This window comes from Copadichromis virginalis, linkage group LG10, assembly GCF_057382275.1.
Source record: "Copadichromis virginalis isolate Kocher_CV1m ecotype Utaka linkage group LG10, C_Virginalis_male_GT1.1, whole genome shotgun sequence".
In the NCBI taxonomy this organism is placed as follows: domain Eukaryota; kingdom Metazoa; phylum Chordata; class Actinopteri; order Cichliformes; family Cichlidae; genus Copadichromis; species Copadichromis virginalis.
Genome location: NC_140627.1, coordinates 15,260,804 through 15,285,158, shown reverse-complemented (window position 1 = coordinate 15,285,158; position 24,355 = coordinate 15,260,804). Strand labels below are relative to the sequence as shown.

Below are 24,355 nucleotides of genomic sequence, written 5' to 3'. Positions count from 1 at the left end.
GAGGGAGTATATGTACATATGCATTTCTACCAAGACCATTTAAAGCTTGAAACACAAGTACTATCACTTTACTTTGTAAGGGACGGAGCCGGTCCAGGACTGCTAACACTGGAGTAATGTGATCTCGGGTTTTTTTGTTGCAGTTAGTAGTCTGGCTGCAGCATTTTTAGAATAGTTGTAAGAGATGATTCACTAGTTGTTTACAATGCTGTAGTCTAAGGTTAACAAAGGCACACATGGCTTTCTCTAGATCTGATGGACCTCTGGAAAAATTAGTATGAAAATTGTTCTGAGGTGGAAAAAACTGCTTCAGGACATGGCATTTGTCATAATGCCTAATGACTGTAATTTCACAGTGCCCCAACTTTAAAAGATGTACAATATTTAGCAGCTAATATCAGTAATATTTAACCATTTACATTAACATTTTAAGTGAAAATAAAGCCTATCAAATGTACAGCTTTAGGAAATGTGAAGATTTTGAACTTTTTACTGTATTTTCATTAGCTTTTCCTATCAATAAAGACCCCCAACCCCCATTGCCACTCAAACTTCACCAAGGTACAAGAACACTTTCTGTGAATTACTAAAATAAACCTCAGAGAAAATAACTTTTACTCAGTGTGATTGTTTTTAATGTTGCTCTTAATTTGTTCTGTTATTGTGTATTCTTTACGTTTGTACGGGATATTGTATGTTTTAAATGTTATATACTTATGTGGTACGTGTATTTTGACTTTTGTTGCCAGGTCTCTCTTGGAAATCAGTTTTTTAATATCAGATTTTTTACCTAGATAAATAAAGGACTAATACAAGAAAAAACCCCACTTATTTTCTAAATGTATAATTACAGGATAGTCTGTATTTTTGTAGGAAACTGGAGGAAAAAAAACAAAACAAACAAAAACAGGAAATCTACAGCATCTGATTTAAACATTTGTGGCATCGATTCCCAAAACCTGTATCCACCGAGGTCTTTGCACTCATTAAAGGGTTACACAGTATGAAAATCATTGTATTATTTTTAAATGTTGTACACTGTTAATGTTGTTTGGGAAAAAGGCTGAGACTGAGTGCTTAATCTCATTTTATTGAAAGTGTTTAAACACATTTTACAAGTAGTACCCAAGTGTCCACTGAGACTGTTTTCTAATCAAAGACATCTTATCGTGGGTCTTTATGGACAGTAAAAGTCAGATACTAAAGAGATTTTGTTTTTGTACTTAAATCTGAAATGTGACGCTGTTGGTATTAAAAAACAAACAAAAAACCCCAAACAAGGACTCCCATAATCACAAGCAGCAATTACCAAATCATCTGAAGAGAGGAAAAAGCAGGGCTGTATAATACAATGGCCTATGTTACAGACAATGTCAACCAAAATACTGCAGTACTTTTACAAAGAATAAAGTAAAACACCAAAATAAATTGAATAAAAAGCTTTCACGATGCAGGATGGGATTGTAGTGAAGCTTTCTGCAGTCCCCCTGACAGCAAAGAGCTTGATGAGAATTTTTCTCCATCCATGTTAGCTGAACGTAGGACCTATACAAGAAAAAGAAAAAAAAAAATCTTTAGAATCTTCTTACGTGTTGCATCTGAAGCACGTATCAAACTTGAAGCCGCTGATGCTTCCCAACTCACTAGTGGTCATCACCACCGTTGCTGGTTGGGTCCTCGGTTGTACGGTGCGCGCTGACGCATCACTCTCATGTTACGGTATTTGGACACGATACTGTAACTCTTTCTGAACACTGGTCTCTGATTCGGGAAAGGACGCGGCACCAAGCTCTCCTTTTTCAAAAACAAACAAACATGTAATGAAGAATTCGTTTTAAAGAACGAATGCTTCTTTTCCAACAAGAGAGATGATCTCTCTACTTACCATGAGTGGTCTTCTAAAATTCCCAGACAGTTCAGGGCCCATCCTCCGTGGACCACCAGTGAACTTTGTTCTCTGTAAAAGCACAATGGTAAAAGCTGAGTATATACAACATTTGTGTGATTGTACTGTAATCACAATACAAATTAGTTTTACATTTTCCAAAACATTACTGCTGTTTTTTTAAACTAGTTTCAATGTCAGGATGCTATAAAGTGTTAATAATAGTTTATCTTCATACCTCTGCAAGCTCAATATAGTCAGAGTTGGTTGATATGGACAAAACTTTTATCACAAAAGAGAAATCGGTCTGCATTACTAGCTGCAATAACCAGTCTATTCACCAACTCTTAAACTTATCAAAAATAAATGTTAAAATAAAATGTCCTTGAAAATTGGGAAACTTCTGATTTTTGTTTTAAATTTGAGAACAAATTAAATATCTAGCATTATTAATCATGTCTTGAAAATCTGAGAACAGCAGCTAACATCATTTAGGCTTTCTATAAGTCACCGCACACATTTACTTTTTCTACAATACAAGTATTTGGATAAGAATACTTAGCTTCAGGTTTAGCACATGTCCTTTTGCAGATAACAGAAACATGTCCATTATGATTGGCTGTTGTGGTGGCGTAACGACACCCTTAAGTAATGTCTGACATGTCTGAATTTAAAAGCCTACAATTTTCAACACTGACATTCTTTCCCTTTAATAAAGTACTCTGTTTTATAGCCCAGCATTAAATTTTATGATTTCACTGAAAACATCTACATTAACATGCAGACTATATAGTTTCTTTCATATTTGATCTTGTAAATATATTTAATTATAATTACTTTAAGTTATTAATGCAGACTGACATTGTTTTACACAAGTTTCTGATTATTACTGTACATTTAGAGCAGTCTGTCTTTATGGATGATCTTTTCTTCAGCACTGTTTCTTTCACTCACTTGCATGGGTCCGGGTCCGGGTCCTTTCCTTAAGGGTCTCCCAGGTCTGTAGCTGTCATGCATCATATTAACAGGCCTACAAAAAACAAATAGCCATCAGAAACCTGAAGAATACCTTATTTTTATGCTTCTGTGAAATCATACATTTTTCCCATACAACTAAAAGAGCATGAGGCTGTTACAGCAGTCTTTGAAAAAGACTGAACCTCCCAGTAAAGCAAGAACACCGCCTCGAACACTGGCATAGTTCTTTCCAATGTACCTAAAGACCCTCTTGTCCAAATATTCCTGTTTTCTGTCTTCAGGAGAAGATCTGGTATCACTTGACTTAGAGAGGCGTCTGTTTGGTGTGGTATCGGCATCTGAACTGTGATCTAAAACAAACAAAAAACATTTGAAGACACTACTTAAAACAGTTGACACCTTCAACAGATTATCAGATGAAAATTAAAATAAAAAATTAGAAATAAGACAAGTACACAAAAACCTGACTTACCACTCTTTGACTTTGGGCTACGGCCCTTTGGAGGCGAGCAGTCCTTGGAGGAGCTCGGTCCTGGTGGCCAGTGCGACAAAACGACAAGATCACGTTTCTCTATGGGAGAAGATCTGAGGAGAAAGTCACAGAGGTGGTGTTGAGAACACCAGTTCTGAACATAAATAACTTGAAATCTCTGAATAAAAACAGACCTCTAGTACAAACTAAAAGAAAGCCTGGCGGCTCTTAAGTAATGCAATTTAAACCAGTAATGAACAAAACTGTTTTGTATGCTGACAATTCAAAAAGCCACGCATCGCTTGGGTACTTACAAAAAACCCATGGAATGTCCATGCTCCTTTACTCCTATTTTTGTACCCTGAATCAATCAGTGCTCTCTTCATTTACTCAGTGATTGACAGAGGAGCCAAATGTTGGACGACGTTAAGAGATCAGATCAAGTCTTCTATCATCCCTCTTTCACAAGTGCAGGAAGGCAATGCATTTTTCCCCCCCCCAATGTCAGAATGAATTTCTGAAGGCTTTATAATCAGACCACACCATGTTGTTCCTTTAGTCATCTTCAGTTTTCATCATCCAAAGGGCTTCCCCATGCTTTAAAGGTGAGATTGGAGTCACCAAGTGATCTATAGTTCTGAAGGTAGAGGCACAGCTTGTTTTTTTCTTAGTTTCAAGAGATGATCTAAAGGTTGTCTGTTCACAAACAAGTCCAGGTTTAGAGAGGACTTGAGGCTTTTTAGTGCCAACAAAGGAGGCTTCAATCCAATCATACTCTTCTTAAATGTAGGGATGTTAGGTATATTGGAAGAAAAGGCTGGGATCAGTTTGCCAGTTCTGCCATCGATGGGCTACAATGGCACTCAGTTTTCCTCTTCCATTGTAGTTTAAACTTACATTTGGGTAGATCAGGGATATTCGACGGAGAATGTTGGTTTGGGGGGGGGGGGGGGGGGGGGGGGGGGGGTTGGTTCCTGAAACTGACAAGGTAGTGTCTTTACAGGTTGGCATTCACAAGTTTGGGTTAGAGACTTTCGTTGCAGTTGCCTCGTAAAATGGCTCAAATGTTTTACTGTCCATGAGGCTTGTGATCCACACATTTATTATTTGATTTGGGTCAGACATCAGACGGGACAGGTAACCTGATAGTCCAGCTCACGTTCACGCTGATTTAAATAAAAATAAATAACAAGATGTGACGCAGATGCAAAGAGAAAGCTGATCTTGTATCTGTTCTCTTTTAGTATCCCATTAGGATTGAGGAGTCTTGTAATATCTTTCCATTCTTTTGCATCCATTGGTGTCACATCTATGGGCCTCACTGATATTGCGTACCTTTGTGATCTCAGTGCTTTTTCCAAAAAAATTTAAGGTGTCATATCAAGACATTTCATATAAGGAAGGGTGATCTGATGTGATTTGTCCATGGCGTAGCTCTACAGTTGCCGATTTAACTTGTTGATGTGATTATCCCTCATGCATTTCATTAGAAAATTTTCAAATAATTCTCCAGAACTGACATGATAGTTATGTGGGGTATGTCAGAAAAGATGGGGTGCTATGAGACCGTTTCTTATGAAGTTGTGGTGACTGCAGAGCAACAGTTCCAGCGCTTAGATCCACTGCATGAAGTGCAAGTAGCAGTTTGGCTCCTCTTCATTGTGCTGATTGGCAATGATGTAGCACCACTGAGCTTCATGGTTACGTTTGTCCAAACCATTTGATTCTGATAAGCTGATCCAGTCCTTCTGCTGAAAATGAATTTGCTTCACTTCTGTCTGACACAGAGTGGCTAAAATGCCTGGAAGTTCCACAGTGTCTGCATACTGGACGTACACATCTGATGAAAGCTCAAGGAGAAAAAGTCCCGACTGTGGTAAGTGCTAGATTTTCGGAGGCTTTTTTGGTTGTTTTTAAAATTTTTGCTCAATTCCTTGTCTCTGGTTTTAAATATTTTATGTTTTCCAGATTCAAGCATTAGTTTGTTTACTGGATTATTTGAAGGGAACAAATTAAGGGTTATGGCTTAGCTAATTAATCACTGCAAATAAATGCTACTATGAACAGCAGCCATGTTAACCAGTGTCCCAGTTTATTTGAGATTTACTGGCTTTTTGGTCTCTGCAATCATCCTCCGTCTTGAAATTATGACTGTATGTGCAGCTTTCTTCTTGCCTCGTCTTACGATTTTTCTGTCTCATATCCTAACACCCTGAACAGCAATTAGTCATAAAACAATGTAAAGCTTTCAGATTTCTTTTTCTGCAAGGAAATACGCATTTTAAGGCAACAATCGCCGTACTTAGTGACAATCGCACCATTTTCGGGAGGCTGTGATAAAATTTCAGCCCAATGGAGCCTTCAGCAGCACAGTGACCTCGTCTTCTGATTTGCGCCATTTGTTTTGAGGTTATGGTGGGCTGCTTAACTGCTTCTTGATAGAGCATAGACATAATGTGTTTCCTTATCTGGAGAGCCGAGTTAGGAGCAGGGAGGTTGGATAGGAAGCTCTGTGCAAGATCAGAACTTGACAACGCGATGACCACGACTGCTGTGGTATGTATATTCGCCTGTTCTCCTTCATATATATATTAGTATTATATATTGTTCACCGGGATCTCTCGTGAACACACTTCTGAACACCATGTTTCCACTAAGGTGAAGCATGTAATTACAGTTTAGGCGATGCCAAATGCGGTCCTCTTCACGCCCATCATTTATCTTGTTTTGCATACAGCGACATATTGTTTTACATGAGAGCTGTTAACATCAATTTGCGGATGAAAAGGGCTTCAGAATATGCTGACGAGCACTTCTTTTGAGATCAAGTCAGCAAGTGCTGACAGAAGAATCCTTTGACAGCAAAGCTCAAACTCTTCATCAAGGGGGTTATTAAATCTTTTGGTGAAGATTTAAATTAGATCCTGTGTAACAGACGCATAAAACTTCTCTCCATCCCACTTGACAGGTAGATACTCTGATACATATGTGGTGGTATGTGAAAACATTTGTGGATTTTCATCAACCGAACCACTGCTGCACATTTAGCTCATCATGACATCTCCTTTTTCCACAGTTGGGACCCCCTTTCACATAGAGACATTCTTGACCTCCTAATCATCATCAAGCCCCTGCGAACAGTGCAACAAGGAAAATACCGTACCTGTGCGCGTTCATGGACCGACGAGACTCCACCTGCTCTTTTCCTGTATCAGAGTCTCTGGAAGACTTGTTGGCACTGCTTTCTTCTCTGGGGAGTGACTGTGGGGGTTTTCCCCTTCTTGTCTCCACTTTTCTCAGGGGTACTGCATTTAATTGGAAACGTTTCTTCCTGAGAGCAAGAACAGAGCTGGCATTTCCTTGTAAAGCAGAATCACCCAGGCGAAACCTCGGTCGCACATATGGGGGTATTCTGAGCCTCATGAGTGACTCTGCTTTGACTTGTCGGCTCTTAACCAGGAAACTTCTATCCCTAAGAGACAAGGGTTTTCCACCAAATGGCCTGGGAATGCTGAGCAGTTGGGGTCTCACTCTCCGGATCTGTTTTGCATTGCCATGCTCCAGTGCTGCGTCCGAGGAGGACATGCTGATGTCTGATATCCTCCTCTTGCGGGGTCCTGCCATTTGCCTCTCCTGAGGGCCCCTGTGGTAGGAGGATGAAGGTGATGGGCCTCCTTTCCATGAAGGGGATCTGTAAGGAGGTGGGTGAGGCACATCTTGTGCCCTCTCTCTACTGTGGGATCGGCTACCCTGCCTCTCCATGGGACCACGCTGGCGCCTGGAGTCTTGCTCAGATGACCACCTGCATATCCATCAAACAATAGAGAAATCATTATAATGACAGATCCATTGCCATTTTAAGTTGGAGACGGAACTTAACTCTTAAATGACAGAAGTAAACAGGTAGGAGTACGTTTTCAAAGAGTATTTACAGGTGTGATACTCCTCAATGGCAGGTATAACCACATTTACACAGGTCCCCCCATTAACCCCCTCTAATAACTATGAGCTGGGACATAGTAGAAGTAATCATTACAGCCCCTTTGACTGGGAGGACTGGCCACCTTCAGGCCTCTGCTTTAATAATTTTACCCAGCTGGGCTTGCTGCTTCACGGCTGTACCTCTCTGTACACGAGCCTCTCGCATGCATCTCTCTGGGGTTCCTCTGTGACCCCGAGGGCCCATGTTGCCCATTATGTGAGAATGATCCAGCCTCGTGCCAGCGCTTCACGTTGTGACCCGAGTGTTCCTGAGTGGGCCTTTCTCTTGGACTGTAATTCCCTCGAGGGTCTCGACTCCGCTGCTCCTGATGAGGAAAGCCTGACTGCCTTTTGGGGCCTTTGAAAGATCCCTGGTAGCCTGGTGCAGAGCCTGGCCTCCTATCAGCTGGGTGGCCACGAAAATGCCTTGGGGAAGATGATCTGTGACCAGAGGGGTGACCATGAAAAGATGGACCTCTCTGACTATGATGTCCTTGCGCAGGACCATGAGATGATGACTGATGCTGGACTTGAGGGGAGCGGGTTGGCCTAGATGGAGGCAGCCGTCTCTGGCTATGGTGTGGTTCCATTTTAGGATGGTACGGTTGAAAGGAATCCTGATTTTGGGACCTCCAGTTATTAAAACGTGGCTCCCTTTGCTCTCCCATCAGAGGAACTCGTCTGACAGGTGGTGGTCGTCCTCTACCTCTGGATTCCCTCCAGTTAAGTGGAGGCTTTGCTGGGTAGGCCTGGGCATCTCTTCGACTTCTAGAACTGGGGTTGTAATTGCCTTCATTGTGTCCAGTAGCATGACTATCTCCATAAGGTCTAACAGGACACAAGAAACAAAAACTGGTAAGTTCCACCAAACACTTTAAATCATTTTTAAAAATGAAGTCCAGAGTTCACGTTAAGTCATTAACTTATAAACTTTATGATGAACATAACACCAGGTGATGCTAATGCAACTAGATACAACTGAAAGACATTACCTGGGCTTTAAGCGTGGTGGTCCAAAATGCGTTCGGACCATCTTTGGCAGACAGTGAATAATCTATGGACAAAAAGAAATTGAAATCATTGATCCTAATGAGATGTAATGCTAGACTCTCAAAGAGGCCTATCCTGACTTCTCAGCCATCCACATCTTGGTTATGCACTTGATGGGATTTAATAGGTAACTTTACTACTACTACTACTACCCCCCCCCAATACAAAGACAAGCAGACATGTGCAACATCTAAGATTGACAGATATATAGTTCCATTTACTTCCAGTTAAAAATGTAGTTTAATTATAATGGGACAAGTTGCCTTTTTAGGCTTGAAGTCCGGTTTTCATTGAAATCAATTGCAATTTACATATTCCTTCAAAACAACTACCCAAGATGGCTGCGCAGTGTCCATACTTGCTTCTAAAGAGGTTTTCACAAAAACTTAGAATCACACTTTCTAAAGGAATAAACACTAAATAGGATGTTACGAAGATATATAAAATAAATAAAAACCCTGCAAAATAAAAAAGAGCGAGACAGGAAACGGAGAGGGTTTTCTTTTAGCGCCGACTGCTTGTCGTTTCTAACGAACATGTTTATATTCGCCTCAATTCCTCATGTTTAGAGCATCCCAGTCGTGAGAATGAGCAAGAAATTGCGATAACACCGCTATGAAAGGACCACATTTCCCACACCTCCTTTTACCAGAGCCTCTTGGCTCATTGTGGCGACCCTAATTAAACTCGACGGCTAAACAGTTTGCTACGAAAAGACAAAAACCAGGTGACCTCCATTGATACAGGCTTGATTGTATCACCGTAAATTCTAACTTAAAAACAGTACGCGTAGATAGGCTGGGTGGGTGGGTTTACCATGGTGGGCGCCGTTTTAGTTTCGTCTAAAGCTGACCGTGCTTCCATTTTTGGCATCAGCTCGCTTCAGCTGTTGGTGAAAATAACACCAGACAAGCACGAGTGAAAACCACCCCACGCCAGGCCCGAGTACATCGCCTCAATGTTTTGACTAGGTCAACATTTGGTTTTTTTGTTTGTTTTTTGAAAAAAAGAATAAACTAAAAGCGCATCTAATTGCAAAGTTAGCTGAGCATAGCTAGCTACTTGGGATATTTCGTTAGTTGGTAACGTCCCTACGCTAACCTTCCAAAATGACATTCACCCGAATCCTTTCATAGGAGTAACAACACGTTACACAAAATAAAACAAAAGGTTCACCAATGCGTGCAATTCGGCCATTTCGAGAGGTACTTACCTAAACGCAACGGAAGAGTGAAAGACGAACGTTGAGCACGACACAGCACTCGTCGTCTCACGGCCTTCTTCTTCTTCTTCTACTGCTTCTCCTTGTATTTTACTCGGCAGTTAGCGAAAAGCGTAAAGGCGCATTAGCGCCACCTTCTGTGTCATGACTCTATCGTAGCAATCATTTTAGTTTAAATAATATAGCATAAACTGAAGGATATCCTACCCACCGCAAGAAGTCAGTAAATAAATAACGCGAAACAGGCAAAAAAAAAAAAACTGTTATCAACATGGTGCAAGTAAATAATCACAGTCATTGTTCATTTCAGGGTTTTGCAGACTGCTGAGTGCTTATGATCCTCAGCACCCGTGCTTCATATAATAGGCACACATGACCACAGAGCCAAAAAAGTCGAAATTCTCAGTTTTGCGCTTTATTGTTTCAGATATCCATGCTAATCATGCACAATGTCTACAGTAATTACATACGCTAGGTGACTGACACTGGTTTCATGTATGGCAATGAGCAAGCGTGAATACTTCTTTGATGTGGCATTGTGTATTATTAATTCATAACCATTTCCAGTCCTCCAGCTGTTTGAATATGCAAAATATATATAGATGTGTATATCAAACCATAACTCAGATATATGATTTATATTTCAATGTGGCTACTTTGCATAAGAATGTTATATGGCCATTGATTTGGGTTGTTTGACAACAAAAACTAAATGTCACTTCTTAACTGCACTGAATGTCGACATTACTGTCTACACCATGGCAGACATGATGCATTTCAAACCAAGTTTCAAGTATTACAGGTCACAGACACACAACTATCCCAGTGATCAAGTTAAGATAAACACAAAATAAGCACTGAAGTAAAGCAGCTGCTCAGTCCCAGATAAGGCATCTCTACTGAAAATACATTTTAACGCAATACAGAAAGTGAATGTCACTGAATTGTTGAAGAAGTGTTCATGATCTCAGATGTAAGGGGGGGGGGGGGGGGGGGGGTCAGCAGTAAACAGTATCTTTGAAGCTACAGGCCAGATCATTTGCAAGTCGCTCAGCAAAGATTCCTGTCCCTGCGCCCTTCAGTCCTTCAGTCCAGTTCAGTATCCAGACATAGAGGGAAATTTCTGTTTCACAGATAAGTTAGCACTGGGTCCAACACAGCAAGGCACTCCTACCGATATCTTTTTAAATAACAAGAAGTTTAAGGCTGCCTTGCTTTCTTGATTTCTGTATATTTGTAGAAGACTGGTTCTGCTCTGCAACATACTGGTACTTTCTTTGCATTGGTGACATGACTTGTTTTTAGTTTGCTGCAACATTCAAGTTTACTTGGAATTTTTTAAGGTCATTTCCCTCCTCATTTGCATGCAGTTAGAAAGATTTGAAAAGGGAATAAAGGGAAAATATCAAGATTATAGTTTGCTGGGACAGAAAGTAAATAATACATAGTTGGAGTAGTCTGCCTGGATTTTAGTTTGTTACATAAATCCAATATCAATACACACACCAGTAACATTGCTAGCATTAAAAATAAACCTGTCATGAACATTAAATAGTCTTGCCTTCCCAGCAACACTTTGAATATCGTTTAAAGGCTTAGGAGGGTGTTTGGAAAGGCTACAGTCATCAGTGCTCTGAGCAGGCTTTAATACAACATGAAAATGAACTGGGAGCCAGTAAGGAATCTGTGCAGGGCAAGCTCTTCTCTAGCTAATGTATTTAAGTAATAGTATGTTTTTGAAATTTTTCTAGTATTCAAATCCCTGATATTTTTTTCCTCCATCGGGTCACACATCTACTGACTGTCTGTCATATGTGGATACTTGTCCTCAGAACAAGTACTGCAGATTCACAACAGCTGTAATACAGTCATTTGCTATGTTATTACTAAATAGGAGATGTTTTGTTTATATTGAAGGTCATATTGTACATTTTTAGGTCAATCTCTATGGCTCTATTCCCATTATTTTAATGACACAAGAGCACATATCCAAAATGTGACATCCTTGTGAGCGTATGTGTGCTTGTGTGTGAGAGACAGAGATGGAGAGGACAGAGACAAGGCAAGCAAGAGAGGAAGAGAAAGGAATTAATCGGCTACTTGATGCTTAGTTTATTCGAGGACGGAGGTGCCATCCCAATGAGCTTTGAGTCTGAGACGGGACTGACGACACCCTCAATGAGGTTCTTGTTGCAGTCACCGATGCTGCTTTCAGAGGACAGTTTAGCATAGGTGATGCTCCCTGTCAGGTCCATCAGCTCTTCGAGGGCCCGGGTGTTACTCATGCCGCTGCTCTGGATTTCATTGACAGGTGAGAACTCTGGGATCGAAATGAGTTCTTCCTTTGAGGCCGGGCTGAAATATGACAATGTGAGAAATCATATATATTACATATTTACACAGCCCCCCCCCCCACGCTCACATTTTAGTAATAAAGTGTTACCTAATGACTCACCTGACCTCCATTGACTGCACCTCATTGCAAGACCCTGTGTGCTTCACATCGAGTGGCTCCAGCTTGATGACTGGTGGTGATAGGTTTCCCATTGGAAGGGGTTTTACGGGAGGTTTACCAACCCCAAGCTGGGACCCTCCTTTATCCTTTCCCCCAGCTTTGTCAGCTGATGGCACATCCACGCTCTGCTCTTTGCTTGCTTCAGCTGTTGGAGCACTCCTCTTCAAGGCACTTCCTCCAACCTTTCCTCCACTATTCATCATAACACCCTCTCCCCTCAGCTTTGTGGGGTCTTTCATGATTTGGTCTGTGACATTAACACTTGCTCTGTGCTGCTGGTTTACATTCATTTCCATCTCTCCCTTCTCTTGCTGGAGTACACAGGCTTTGGCTACTTTAAGGTGGCTGCTAATCTCTTCCCTGGTTTGTCTTGTCTCAGATTTCTTGTCAGGAACACTGTGCGTCACGAGATGAGTGTTGTTTTTTACTTGCTTATGATTGTCCATCTGTGCTGCTGCTGTGACTGTGTCTGTCTTACTGAGAGCAGTGTCCTTTATTTTGACCTGAACTATGACCTGCTCTTTAACCTGAAAGTCAACCTTTTTGGTTGCTGGCTCTTTAACGTGAGCATTGCTTTGAATAGTCTTTATATTACCTGTGAAGAATTAAAAGATTTATCTTTTACAGTGGGCTTTCCTTTGTGTCGACTGTCCAGTTCAACATTAACATTTAATTTAAGTTTTAACAGAAGATATCACAGATGTCATTACCCACAGCATCGGCTTAGCAGGTAAAAAAAACAAAAGGACAGCTCAAATAAAGCATAAGCTCAGATTGTGCAGAGCAGCCCGCTAGAGACAGAGCTGAATAAATCTTCCAAGGGCATTTTCAAGAGCGGCTAATTTTACAGTCAGCTCCCTTGGCACTTCACTGAAAGGTGCCCTTTCAGCACCAGGAAGGAAGTCCGTGTCTCCTCATACGCCACCAAACGTTGCAGAAACACCATGAAAGATTTTAAATGCTTAGAAATGTGGCTTCATCAGCTGAGGGTCACACTCATTCTTCTGAATAATCAAAGCCAAAGCACCAGAACAAGCCAAATCATAAAAATGTAGATGCTGTGGCACATGCTCAAAATTAGCTACTGCAAATTCATTCAAGCTAAATCAGTGGTTCTCAAAGTGGGGTCCGGGGGAATATCCATAGCCATCGGGGTGACATTCAGGGTGCAACAAACCCTTCTCACTGCTGCATAGCTTGGTTGAGTTGGCTGACATGCTGAGTTTGGTTTTCTTGAGAGCTGAAACGGGATGGCCAGTATGCACTACGTCTCGTCAGATGTAAATGAAGTCAGACAGGAAGACAATTTTGTATTTGGATCCTAGTCACATTAAGGGTATGCTGAAAATATACAACTGTTTTGCACCTAAACCAACTGAAATGCGTTGGTGTTTAATACCAGGACACAGGCGTGGAAACACACAGTTGCAATGACACTCTGAATGGGACTGTTAGAAGCTTGTGGCTTATTGGTGCTGGGACTACGAGGGGACCCTTAGAAAATGTGCTCCCTTGTAAGGAGCAGCTGCCCTGGCACCCAAAAGTTTGAGAACCCTTGAATTAAATCATAAACCTTGCATGCCCTGATTGCTTCTTTACAGCAGAGCACAGTAAGCAGGACCAGCAAGCAAAACTTAGCAGATCAGCAGGGGGGGACTGAATAACACACTAACCTGGTGGCGAGACGCGCTTTGTCTCCACCTGTTCCTCCATCTGATTCAGCGCAGAACAGAGACGATCAAGTAAACATTTAAGGCAATCAGGACACTCAACCAAAGTATCACCAATGATAGAATTTAATAAAGATAACAACATGAGAAAGTTGTAATAAATTAAAGTCAAAAGAAAAAAATATCAAACAGTCAGCGGGTGCTTAAAGGCAGCAGGTCTACTGTATGAGGACAGAAGCTGTCTCTTACAGTACCTTCGACTCAGCTTCACCCTTCCTAGTTCTCTTCATAATCTCCTCAATTCTCTGGAAAAGAATATCAATATTCAATCACTCTGGGAACTTTCCAGATATTCAAACAGATATTTCAAGAGAAGAAATGCAATCTGAATACAGCAGTTGACTTGTCTGTGTCTACAGTAACCTTTTTTCTTTGTTGCCGCTCCTCTTCCTCTTGCTGTGTCTGCAGTTCTCTGTCTTGCCGTTGACGCTCCACATCCTCTTGAGCCAGGACTTTGGCTTTTTCTCTCTGTTGAGAGCAAGAAGATCCATACATAGCCAAAGACTGCAATGATTTATACAGTAATCCAAAATTTTTAAAGACAAGAAAGCTACAAAAATCTAAATGCAGAATAATTAGCAATAATAACAGACCAGCACTTTATAAAGACCACTGACCTCTCTGTCCATCTGGGCCTGTAGCTCCTTCTCCTGCTGTTCCTTCTTCCGTTTTTCTTCTTCTTGTTTCAAATGAGCGTCTGCCTCACGCCTTCCTCTCTCTTTCACTTGCTGATTCACTGGCTCCTGCCGTTGCTGCTCCTGTGCAAGTTGCTTCCGTTCCTCTGGTAACCTGATCCACATGCATATGAATTTGTCATCAACATGTTTTACGTGTATTCCAGACCTTATTTAAGGTCATTCCAGATCAATCAACTCACCTTCCTTCTTCTTCTTGCTGCTCCCGTTTTTTCTCCTCCAGTTCTTTCTGAGCCCGAGCCTGGCGCCTACGCTCAGCCAGCAACCTGCTAGCCTCCTCTGCATTTGATGTGCCAGCAGCCACCTTGCCTGTGCATGGTGCTGCTTCTATCACATAAACAAACATGGAGTAAGACTCTTCCATATGTAGTAAAACTGAATGTAAAGGGGGGAAAAAAAGGAACTTATAGAATCCACCTTTTTTCTTGTCTCCATCCAGAAAATTGCTCTGTGTCATCATCTCTAAGGGATCTCCTTTGGAAGTCAGCTGGTTTCCTCTTTCAGGCGACTGACATTTTTCAATAGTGTCTCCTTTGAGGTACTTATCGGAGGATTTGGTTTTAGCGATTTCACTACTGGCCATATTCTTCTGAGCTGGTGGAGATGAAATTAAGCTGTTGATGTCAGCGCTCTTTTTCACTGCAGTGTCAGCTTTGGTGCGCTCGCCCTTTTTTCCCACCTTGTCATTTTCTGCTTTTCTATTATTACTCGGGTTGGGGCGCTGTCTTGTCGGTGAGTAATGGTACTGATGTGCATTGCTAGGAGACTGGGCGCGAATCCTAGGCACACAGAAGGAGATGTCCAGCTTAAGAATATAGTTTTATAACAAACTGAACAAAGTACTGCTCATGCTCAGAGATACATTTGCCCACCTTTTACCAACAGTTTAGCTTACTTGGAAGGGGTGGGAGGGGAAGCCAAATGTTTGGTGAAACTGGCAGGAGATTCAGATCTTCTCACAGGGGACCCACAACCTGGGGATGCAGTTCTTCTCTCTCTGCGCAGCCGCTCTTTCTGTAAGAAGTGTTAGCTTCATTTAAATCATAGCCTGTATCCACTAATGTCTCGTTCTTAAAGATGTTGTCCAAGGTCTAACCTTTGGGGTGTTGGGAGTGGACTGAGAGCCTCCCTGAAGTCCAGCTCTGTTGTGATCTACACGGTTCACCGAGGTGTGGAAAGGTGATCTGTGAGGGCTGCAGGGTGCTGCATGATGACAGAATAAGGTATTAACACTTTCATTTTAGCAATTAACCCATGCACTACAGTGCACTACAGTGCAGCATGATGCAACCACACATGTGGCAATACAGTGGCTGTGAAAAACAGTGCAGAAACCCACTCCCAACATTTGGTTTGTGACTGCAAATGAAAACAGACAGATTTTGTGCAAACTCAAATTACAAAAGCAAAGGCCCTAAACACTGACCACCTTGCAACACCCACGTCATATTTTTTTTTTGCCATCTTTGCACCTTGTCATCAAGCTGAACAGTCTCTAAGGAGTGCAGTCATCTCAGTGTGGCTGTATCTGTGTCTATTTTTGTGCACATATTTTTATTCTAGGTCACTTACGATTAATCTCTGAAACCGCCTGCTCCAGGGACCCAAAGGCAGCACCACTTAGCTGCTCTTACTCTGAAAACCTAATTTCAGGTTATCACAATAAAACACCCCGACCCATCTACAAACTCTGAAACACCCTCCAGCATTTCAGACCCAGAATCCAGAGTTTAACTACAGAATTTAAATACTAATCCAGAAGTTGTTTTCTGGATTACAGGAATGTCCCTGCCACAGTGAAACACAGCAAAAAAAAATCATATACAAAGGCTTGATGATGATGAATTTATGGAGGAAACAAGTTTAAACTAACAAGATTCAGTCTGTGAAAAAGCTGACACTGTGCACTTTTATTTTCCTCTTTCTCCTGCATGGTGGTCTACTCGCAGATGTGCTGCAGAGTTGGCAAAGAAAAGCAAACTGAAATACTTCTGCGTGCTTTTATGTGAAAATTACGTTACATCAGATTAAGACAAGTATTTTAGGATAAAAGTTTAGAAACATGACAGCAAAACCTCTTTTTCTGATAACATCTTTGTCTTGATTTCAATCCCTGAAGGCATAGTACTGTGTTCACAGTGCTGTGCCTCTATGCTGTCTTTGCAAATAACTCAAATGTAAAAGCCACTGCAAAAACATACACAACGAGGCCTGCAAAACATACAAAAGCAAAGAAGCTATAAAACTGAGCAAAAGAGTAACTTAACAGGCGTGCGTTACAGAAAGAAAAAGTTGCCGGACACAAAGCACACGGTAACTCTTGGATGAATAGGTGGGGTAATGGATTTGGGAGGCAAGGGGGGCTAAACTTTACCAGATTCGCTGACAGCAGGAATGGGGGAGGCAATGCCATGGGAAAAGGCGGAGGCAGCAGAGAGAGGGAGTGGGGCATTCTCACAGTCACCTATAGGCAGCGGGCGGAGCAGAGCAAACAGAGCATTTGTGAACAGTTTATCTGAGCAATTCCTCATCCAGTTGTAGAGACCAGCAGGGATGCTGTGAAGCCATGTAACAGAAACATTTTTTTCTTTAATTTAAAGCTTCAATTTGTAGTTTTTGCATATTTTTGAGTGTATAAACATGGAGTTAGTGTATCAACTACTTTGCTTCATTCATTTGCAGACGTTTGAACAGACAGTTCTCTCCAAAATCAAACTGACATGTTTTTATTCTGGCCCATATTATCCATTGTCTTCCCTTGTGTAGTGCCAAAAGACACACACATAAAAGTGAGGTGTGTCTTTCCAGAAATCATGTTCCTGATACTCAGTAGAAATCCACAAACTTTGTTGCAAGCAATTTATTTTCTGTCTATCAACCCACACCTGCCTACTGTATAGAAGGGTGTGTGTATCTACCTATGACGACAGACTTGCGTCAGTGTGACAGGATGCAAACATTAGCCCCCTCAGCTGAGCTCTAATATCAGCTATACTGTATGCATGCTTCTTTTGGTTGGCAGGTGTAGTTTAGTAGAAAGAAAATAGTTCCTACATGAAACAAGGTTTGGATTTTTTCCTGGAAAGAGACAAAGTTGCATACGAATGAGGATGGGGGGACATTTGTCACTACCGAGCAGAGGAACTGTCCTTCAAAAAGATGCTGATTAGCGATACACCCGTGCTGTGTAATTCCACCATGTCTTTGCAGAAAAACAGGAAAACATCTCTGTTCACGCGCATTTCAGAAGCTAGGCTGTCAGCCATGATCAACCCTCTTTAACACACACATAGTGTTTGTCTGTGTTATGTTATCTAACAGAAATACAGCAAAATGTAGCTGCAGTGTCTTTTCAGTATTCTGCTATTTCAGACCATCCCACAATATGCTTCCATGCTTCTTTGTTCTCAGGAAAAAAAACCCCAGACTATTCTTACCTGCTCCTTGATGGTAGCCTCTGCTGCAGCGTTTTGTCCTCTGCTCCAGCTGGAGGCTGCGCTCCAGAGAGCGTTTCATCAGGGCCTCGAGACGCTCCTGAATGCAGCACAGCAGAGGTGACTTTTACACAAACATTACAACTTCACCATACTCACCGATCACAAACACACAACAACAAAATGCTGACCCGCTCCTCCTCGAGCTGCTGCCTCCTCTTTTCCTCCACTGCAGCTCTGCGGAGATCCTCTTTCTGCCTCTGCTCCTCCAGCCGCCTCCAGCGTTCCTCCACTGTGCGTTCATACTGCAGCCGAGCTCTGCGCTCCTTCTCCCTGATTAGCTGTTCCCGGGCCGCTGAGAGAGACAGAGTGTCTTTTTGCTCTTTGCTTGTTCATGCATCACACATACCATGACTTTTCTTCTCTTTAGTAAATTGGTTTGGTTCAATTTAATTTGGTTAAGTTGAGTTTGTGTCTCTATCCACGCCTAAGATGAAATCATGAAGTGAGAAAACCCGGTCATCATGAGGTCACCGCTGGCGCTGCGGGATTATCTGCGAGTAGGAGACCTACTTTTGCGGACTTTTCTACCTTAAACTCTCTAAAGTGACACAGCACATCGTATCAAAAACCCAGTGAACTCAAAGTGCATCCTCTAGCCCTTCTATAACCAATTAGACTGCAGAAGAAGGGGGGAAAAAACGAGTGACTGAAACTGGAAAGGAACAAAAAGCCAGAGGCCAATAGAAAACAAAACAAAAACCAGGACATCACCTACCCAGGCTTCTCTCCCTCTCCTCTCGCCGCTCCTTGGCTAAACGCATCCTGTCGTCTGTCCTCAAGTAACCCTCCAGAACTGAAAGAGGAAAGATATTAGAGAGCAAAAACAGGGCAGTGGCAATAAAAGAGAAAAATAAAACAAAAACAAAAGTTGAAACTTACTTGGTTTACCTCCATGGTTGCTGCTGACATTAGCAGGTAGGTGGGAAGGGGAAGCGTGCCCATTCATGTGTAGCTTCTTCTCTGTGTTAGATGGGGCTGGTTGGAGGGATGGAGGGAAAGGACACTCAGCTTTGCATAAAGTGGGGTGACATCAGTGCACTGCTACTTTCTCATCAGCAGAGGGAAACATTCATTCAGCTTGATTAGGGGCTTCTGTGTGGCAAAATGCTCAGTCAAGAAGTGCCAATACAAGCAAGACGGGAGGAAACTATCCTCCATGTGGGAGTCAGTCCACATATGCTGACTGTCGCTTTTTGTTATTGTTGTTGAGCGTTCACAAGCCGCTCCTCCATTCACCGATAACAGCAAGGCCCTCAAGCACGCTGCCCTAATATTCGCAGGCTTGCAGTCTATAAGCAATTGTGCAAAAGTCCAAATGATTGGAGAGTAAGTGAATTTAATCCAGATTAAACAGATTAATGGAAGGAAAAGTGTGATTTATGTGACAGAAGCCAGAAAGGATTACTCACTGTTTTTTCCAGTCCGGGCTGGAGAGCTGTGACTGTTTGTTGGAGATTTCTTGTCAGGAAGTAGAGTGATGGATGGCGGTGCCATCTTTTCACCTAAAGCACAAAACAAAGCAACACTTGGTGTGTTCATCTAAACGATACGGTCATTTTACTACATCAATGTCACAAAATCACTGTGTGAACGGAAAAGCTTGCCTGTGTACTTATATTGGTAAATACACTGGAGTGAACAGGATTTATGAAGAGGTTTTCTATCTATCTATCTATCTATCTATCTATCTATCTATCTATCTATCTATCTATATCGATCGATCGATCGATCGATCGATCGATCGATAGATAGATAGATAGATAGATAGATAGATAGATAGATAGATAGAGCCATTTGGTCCATGAAAGTATGTTTATGGAACTGTGATGTCATATTTGTGACATATTTCTGCTGCTCTCTTGGCCAGATTTATCTTGAAAAACATATTTTTTTATTCTCACTAACACTTTCCACCCAAATAAACAAAGGAAATGTAACAGTCACTTTACCAAAAACTGATTGGAGCTTCTAACATGTGACAGTGATATTCCTTTTTCGTTCAAAGTAACTTCATGAGACATATGTTTGGGATATTTTTCACACATTATAGGCCAAAAACTCATTTATAACACTTTAAATTCCCACATTCTATTTTTGCACAACACTTGTGCACAGCAAAATAAACCACAGTCACATGATGTGTTCTCATTTTAAGTCTTTTCCCTTAATAAATAGATTGACACCCATAAATTACAGTAATAAGTCAGAATATAAACCCTTTTGGATTTTAAGATTTAGAACAAACACATTTTCTAAATGCTCAAGAGTCAAAACAAACACATTAAGAAAGAGTACTTTATTGATCCCCGTGGGGAAATTCCTCTCTGCATTTAAACCATTCACTCAGTGAAGCAGTGGGCAGCCATTGGGCGCCCGGGGAGCAGTGTGTGGGGATGGTACCTTGCTCAGGGGTACCTCAGGGTAGCTGTTCAGGGGAATCGAACCCCCGACCTTCCGATCATGGGGCCACCACTCTACCTAGCTATCCCTGCCCCTTGATTAATGATCAAATATTATACTGTGAGATGACTATTGTCCTGAAATGAATCCTGAAATAAGTCAGTAGCACATCATCAGTGTAAAGCCCAGCCATGAAAATTTTTAATTCCACAGATTCACTCAATCGATCTGTGCGTCGCTGGCTGAACTGTCCTCACACAGCCAGTCGCTTCACTTCATCAAGTGAATTACTTCCTTTCCAGTCAGGGCTTTTATTGCCTGCTGAAATCTGGCAGACAACTGACATCAGACACGAGAGCTAAACGTTAATGCTCAGCTGACTTCATTAAACATATTCCTGTGCTCACTCATCGATTTGTAACATTTCCATGATGACATGAGCTCTTTTATAGGTCACAGGTAAGTCTACCTCTGAGTAAGGTGGTTGCAATTATTGACTGTAGCTTTTATGGCTTTGAGGGTAATAAAGACCAGGTTGTCTCTGTTTTATAGAGGAGCCTGTCAGATTACTCTTAAACATTAAAAATAAATTTGTGTGTATCTATCTATCTATCTATATGTATGTGTGTGTGTGTGTGTGTGTGTGTGTGTGTGTGTGTGTGTGTGTGTGTGTGTGTGTGTGTGTGGAAGCTGAAGAGCTCATGGAGATGAAGTTGCTTTAAAAGCATTTAGAGGTGTAAATATTCAGTCCTTTTCTCTTTCTCCTGTATGAAGCAGTGACACGGGCAAATCTTTCGTCATGATAGTTAATTTGATTATTGTGCATCAGGGATATTTCTCCTCTTTCACGGTGTACAGGGTGGAAGCTAAACAAAGTGAAAGCTTATTATTCAGCTTATTGCTATTTTTATTGCACAAAGTCTGAACAGAAATGACTTCTTGTAAAATCACCCACGGGCCTCTCTTGTACCTCCACCCATTTGGACCTTTTTTGAGCGTCGTCACAGCAAATAAAACAAAAATAATGGTAATAATAATAAAGAGCAACATGGGCTCAGCATGGGAGCCCCTATCAAAGCCCTAGCATTGATATCTACCCCCACACAGCTCACACAACGACAGAAACACACAAAGAAACAACGCATTTCTCTTGCTCGCGTTTACTCTGGATTAGTGATTTAGCTTTTTTTTTTTCAATGAAAGTGAGGTCGGGCATGCACTTTACAGACATTACCGCCATCCCCACAGTGGCTATTAAGTGAGAGAGAGAAAAAAGACGCTGGAGCTGGATCATCACCGCACAGCGTCAGGCAGATAAAGCAGCAGCGCTAATATGAGTTGCGTCATGGATGAGTCTGCTTTAAATCCACGACGAGGAGTGTAAACAAACCCCACATACACCAGGCTTACCTGTGACTGCGCCGGATAAGGCGACTGTTTTCGCCATGGTAGCTATTACAGTCAGAACAGCCTACACCCAAATGTCATCCAAAGCGGGCTACAGTGATGCAGCACGGCGATCCGTTTCCCTCCAGCAGCAGTGATAATCGCAGCCACGGCGGATCAACACGAACACACAGCATTCAGCGAGGTGCCCTGAAGGTCGCTATGCGGCTGTGGTGAAACGTGGATGGAGGAGAGAGAAATGCTGCTGGGCATGAAGCGGCAATGATAAAGCGTATATACAACCCCGTGTGCTCGCCAAACCACAGAGTGCGTCTGCACGGCGTGAGCGCGCACTCATACACGGGCCGTCACACATTACCGGCAGATGGAGATTTCCACTCAGTGCAAACAGCAGGCGGGCCCAGAGTGAGCACACTTTGACGCAGCGACAGATTGCGGGGAGACTATGTGTAAGCAATGTGTTGTTGTTGTTGTTAATTGTAATAGCCTCGTTTCAGCAAAGATCATTTATATTAAGCTAAAACTGCGTGTCACACAACTCAAGAAAAGGCTCGTTATTGTGACAGTGATGTTTATACAGAAGTTTGTTTTGTACGAAAGACATGCAGGACACAATATCATCAATCTGATAAATACAGTGGCCGAAAACAGGTGGGTATGCAGTAGAGGTGGGAATGACCAGACACACAATACGTCACTCATGCTACAACTTTAATTTATATTATTTTTCAGCATTATGCAATATGATGAGCATTGCAATTTATCAACTTTCTTTTTTAGTTAAATTCTATCAACATCTGTTTAATCCCATAACAAAACTATCTCACTTGTATTGTTTTTGTTGCAAAATTACATTGTCAAGTGCACCATCGCTAAAACCTGCCATAAATGTTGTCATAAGACAGAGCCAGTCTGCTACCAGTCTGAGACTGAATGTGGTGAAGTTGGCAATTCCATGCAATCTGTTTCTGATAATACAGCAATAAACTGTGTCAAACTGTTAAAAATCACACATCTGTCTCTGTCTGGATACAGAAATTCACATTTATCTATTACAGTTCTTCTCAGCACCCTTCCTGCTCTATTGGAATAGAACAGCCAGTTGAGTCGGATCTCCTCACTTGGTGCTCACTGACAGGTTCATTCAGACTGATGGCAACATGTTGGCAACCTGTCTGTATTTATAAATCTGATAGATAGTATTTGCAAACCTTTGACAATTCTCTGGAGTGAGTGCAGAGAGGTCCCCCATATCAGGAAGATTGTTGTCGTGTCAAAAGTGGCCATGAGGGCATAACATCTCCAAGTTTTGGGAAACCATTTAGTCACCACAAGTTGCAACCAGTCAAAAAATGTGAAAAAAATCAATACAATCGCCATGCATTCACCAGTTCTTTTATAGATGTTGTCCTAGTGATTAAACTGTTAACTTCCTCTGAATCAAGAGATAGCTTTTTCACATTAAGTGTTGAATGGCTTATCTCTGGAAAGTGGAGCATCAGATGAGTTCTTTTGTTCAATAAAGGGCTATTCCTTTCTTTTCTATTCAGTCTGCTATTTACTTTCAGTTATTGGTTCCTATGCATAGGAATCAAGAGGAAGACAACAAGGGTTGACTTCACAAGCCTTTCCTGTCCTGTGCGAAGCTGATCCAGCTCATAGATCAGGCCCCAATTGGTAAATACACTGGAGTGAACAGGATTTATGAAGAGGTTTTCTATCTATCTATCTATCTATCTATCTATCTATCTATCTATCTATCTATCTATCTATCTATCTATCTATCTATCTATCTATCTATCTATCTATCTATCTATCTATCTATATCGATCGATCGATAGATAGATAGATGATAGATAGATCCATTTGGTCCATGAAAGTATGTTTATGGAACTGTGATGTCATATTTGTGACATATTTCTGCTGCTCTCTTGGCCAGATTTATCTTGAAAAACATATTTTTTTATTCTCACTAACACTTTCCACCCAAATAAACAAAGGAAATGTAACAGTCACTTTACCAAAAACTGATTGGAGCTTCTAACATGTGACAGTGATATTCCTTTTTCGTTCAAAGTAACTTCATGAGACATATGTTTGGGATATTTTTCACACATTATAGGCCAAAAACTCATTTATAACACTTTAAATTCCCACATGTCCATCAATGCCTCATCAGAAAAGTTCTAATATATTTTTTCTTTCTTTCTTATTCTTAAGTATCTGTAAAAGATACTTAAACTGAGATTTTTTTACTCAAGGACCCCATCACTGCAACGAGAGCAATAAACATGGTGTCATTGTGTAGATAGATATATTTAAGCCCATGTAGCAATTTTCGTAATAATTTAACACACTGTACTCAATAAAACACACCCCAGCTATCAGGGCACACAGATCAACTGAGGATATCAGGGTATCAGATTTACTTCGATGGAACCTGAGTTTCTCCTTCTTCGTCTTCTTCTTTGGTTCTTGATGGCAGCTGGGTGGGTGCATTACTGCCTCCTGTAGGATTCTGTA

The 24,355-nt window shown here is 41.5% G+C and overlaps 2 protein-coding genes across 6 annotated transcripts; both read right to left on the bottom strand.

The window, feature by feature from the left end:
- Nucleotides 1–1,070: 1,070 nt before the first annotated feature.
- Nucleotides 1,071–9,678, bottom strand: LOC146700083 (uncharacterized). Of its 2 annotated transcripts, none has more exons than XM_085470130.1 (10): nucleotides 9,580–9,678; nucleotides 8,309–8,370; nucleotides 7,428–8,144; nucleotides 6,499–7,137; nucleotides 3,336–3,448; nucleotides 3,102–3,213; nucleotides 2,840–2,915; nucleotides 1,886–1,957; nucleotides 1,645–1,794; nucleotides 1,071–1,545 (listed from the first exon to the last, which is right to left on the bottom strand). In XM_085470130.1, the coding sequence occupies exons 2-9, from the start codon at nucleotides 8,347–8,349 to the stop codon at nucleotides 1,654–1,656; spliced, it is 1,911 nt and encodes a 636-aa protein (XP_085326256.1). In that variant the 5' UTR covers nucleotides 8,350–8,370; nucleotides 9,580–9,678; the 3' UTR covers nucleotides 1,071–1,545; nucleotides 1,645–1,653. The 2 variants fall into 2 exon arrangements, with proteins under 2 accessions (XP_085326256.1, XP_085326257.1); XM_085470131.1 differs by having other exon boundaries at nucleotides 7,458–8,144.
- Nucleotides 9,679–9,981: 303 nt separating this feature from the next.
- Nucleotides 9,982–22,324, bottom strand: map7d2a (MAP7 domain containing 2a). 4 transcript variants are annotated; one of them, XM_085470127.1, is made up of 17 exons: nucleotides 21,836–22,324; nucleotides 19,435–19,527; nucleotides 18,905–19,000; nucleotides 18,741–18,818; nucleotides 18,154–18,317; nucleotides 17,966–18,062; nucleotides 16,903–16,992; nucleotides 15,625–15,731; nucleotides 15,424–15,542; nucleotides 14,946–15,307; nucleotides 14,711–14,852; nucleotides 14,451–14,622; nucleotides 14,197–14,301; nucleotides 14,028–14,078; nucleotides 13,777–13,816; nucleotides 12,044–12,698; nucleotides 9,982–11,943 (listed from the first exon to the last, which is right to left on the bottom strand). In XM_085470127.1, the coding sequence occupies exons 1-17, from the start codon at nucleotides 21,870–21,872 to the stop codon at nucleotides 11,685–11,687; spliced, it is 2,667 nt and encodes an 888-aa protein (XP_085326253.1). In that variant the 5' UTR covers nucleotides 21,873–22,324; the 3' UTR covers nucleotides 9,982–11,684. The 4 variants fall into 4 exon arrangements, with proteins under 4 accessions (XP_085326253.1, XP_085326254.1, XP_085326252.1 ...); XM_085470128.1 differs by having other exon boundaries at nucleotides 14,711–14,855; nucleotides 18,914–19,000; XM_085470126.1 differs by having other exon boundaries at nucleotides 14,711–14,855; nucleotides 21,836–22,323.
- Between the last annotated feature and the right edge of the window lie 2,031 nt (nucleotides 22,325–24,355).

Excerpts from the sequence above, each read along its gene's own strand:
- LOC146700083 (XM_085470130.1), bottom strand. The coding sequence starts at position 8,349 with ATGGTCCGAACGCATTTTGGACCACCACGCTTAAAGCCCAG. Across the intron at positions 3,214-3,335 it reads TAGCCCAAAGTCAAAGAGTG|ATCACAGTTCAGATGCCGAT; the intron begins GTAAGTCAGGTT and ends TGTTTGTTTTAG. Across the intron at positions 1,795-1,885 it reads ATTTTAGAAGACCACTCATG|GAGAGCTTGGTGCCGCGTCC; the intron begins GTAAGTAGAGAG and ends TTTTTGAAAAAG.
- map7d2a (XM_085470126.1), bottom strand. The coding sequence starts at position 21,872 with ATGGCGAAAACAGTCGCCTTATCCGGCGCAGTCACAG. Across the intron at positions 18,819-18,904 it reads CAACCATGGAGGTAAACCAA|TTCTGGAGGGTTACTTGAGG; the intron begins GTAAGTTTCAAC and ends TTCCTCTTTCAG. Across the intron at positions 11,944-12,043 it reads GTGCAGTCAATGGAGGTCAG|CCCGGCCTCAAAGGAAGAAC; the intron begins GTGAGTCATTAG and ends GTCATATTTCAG.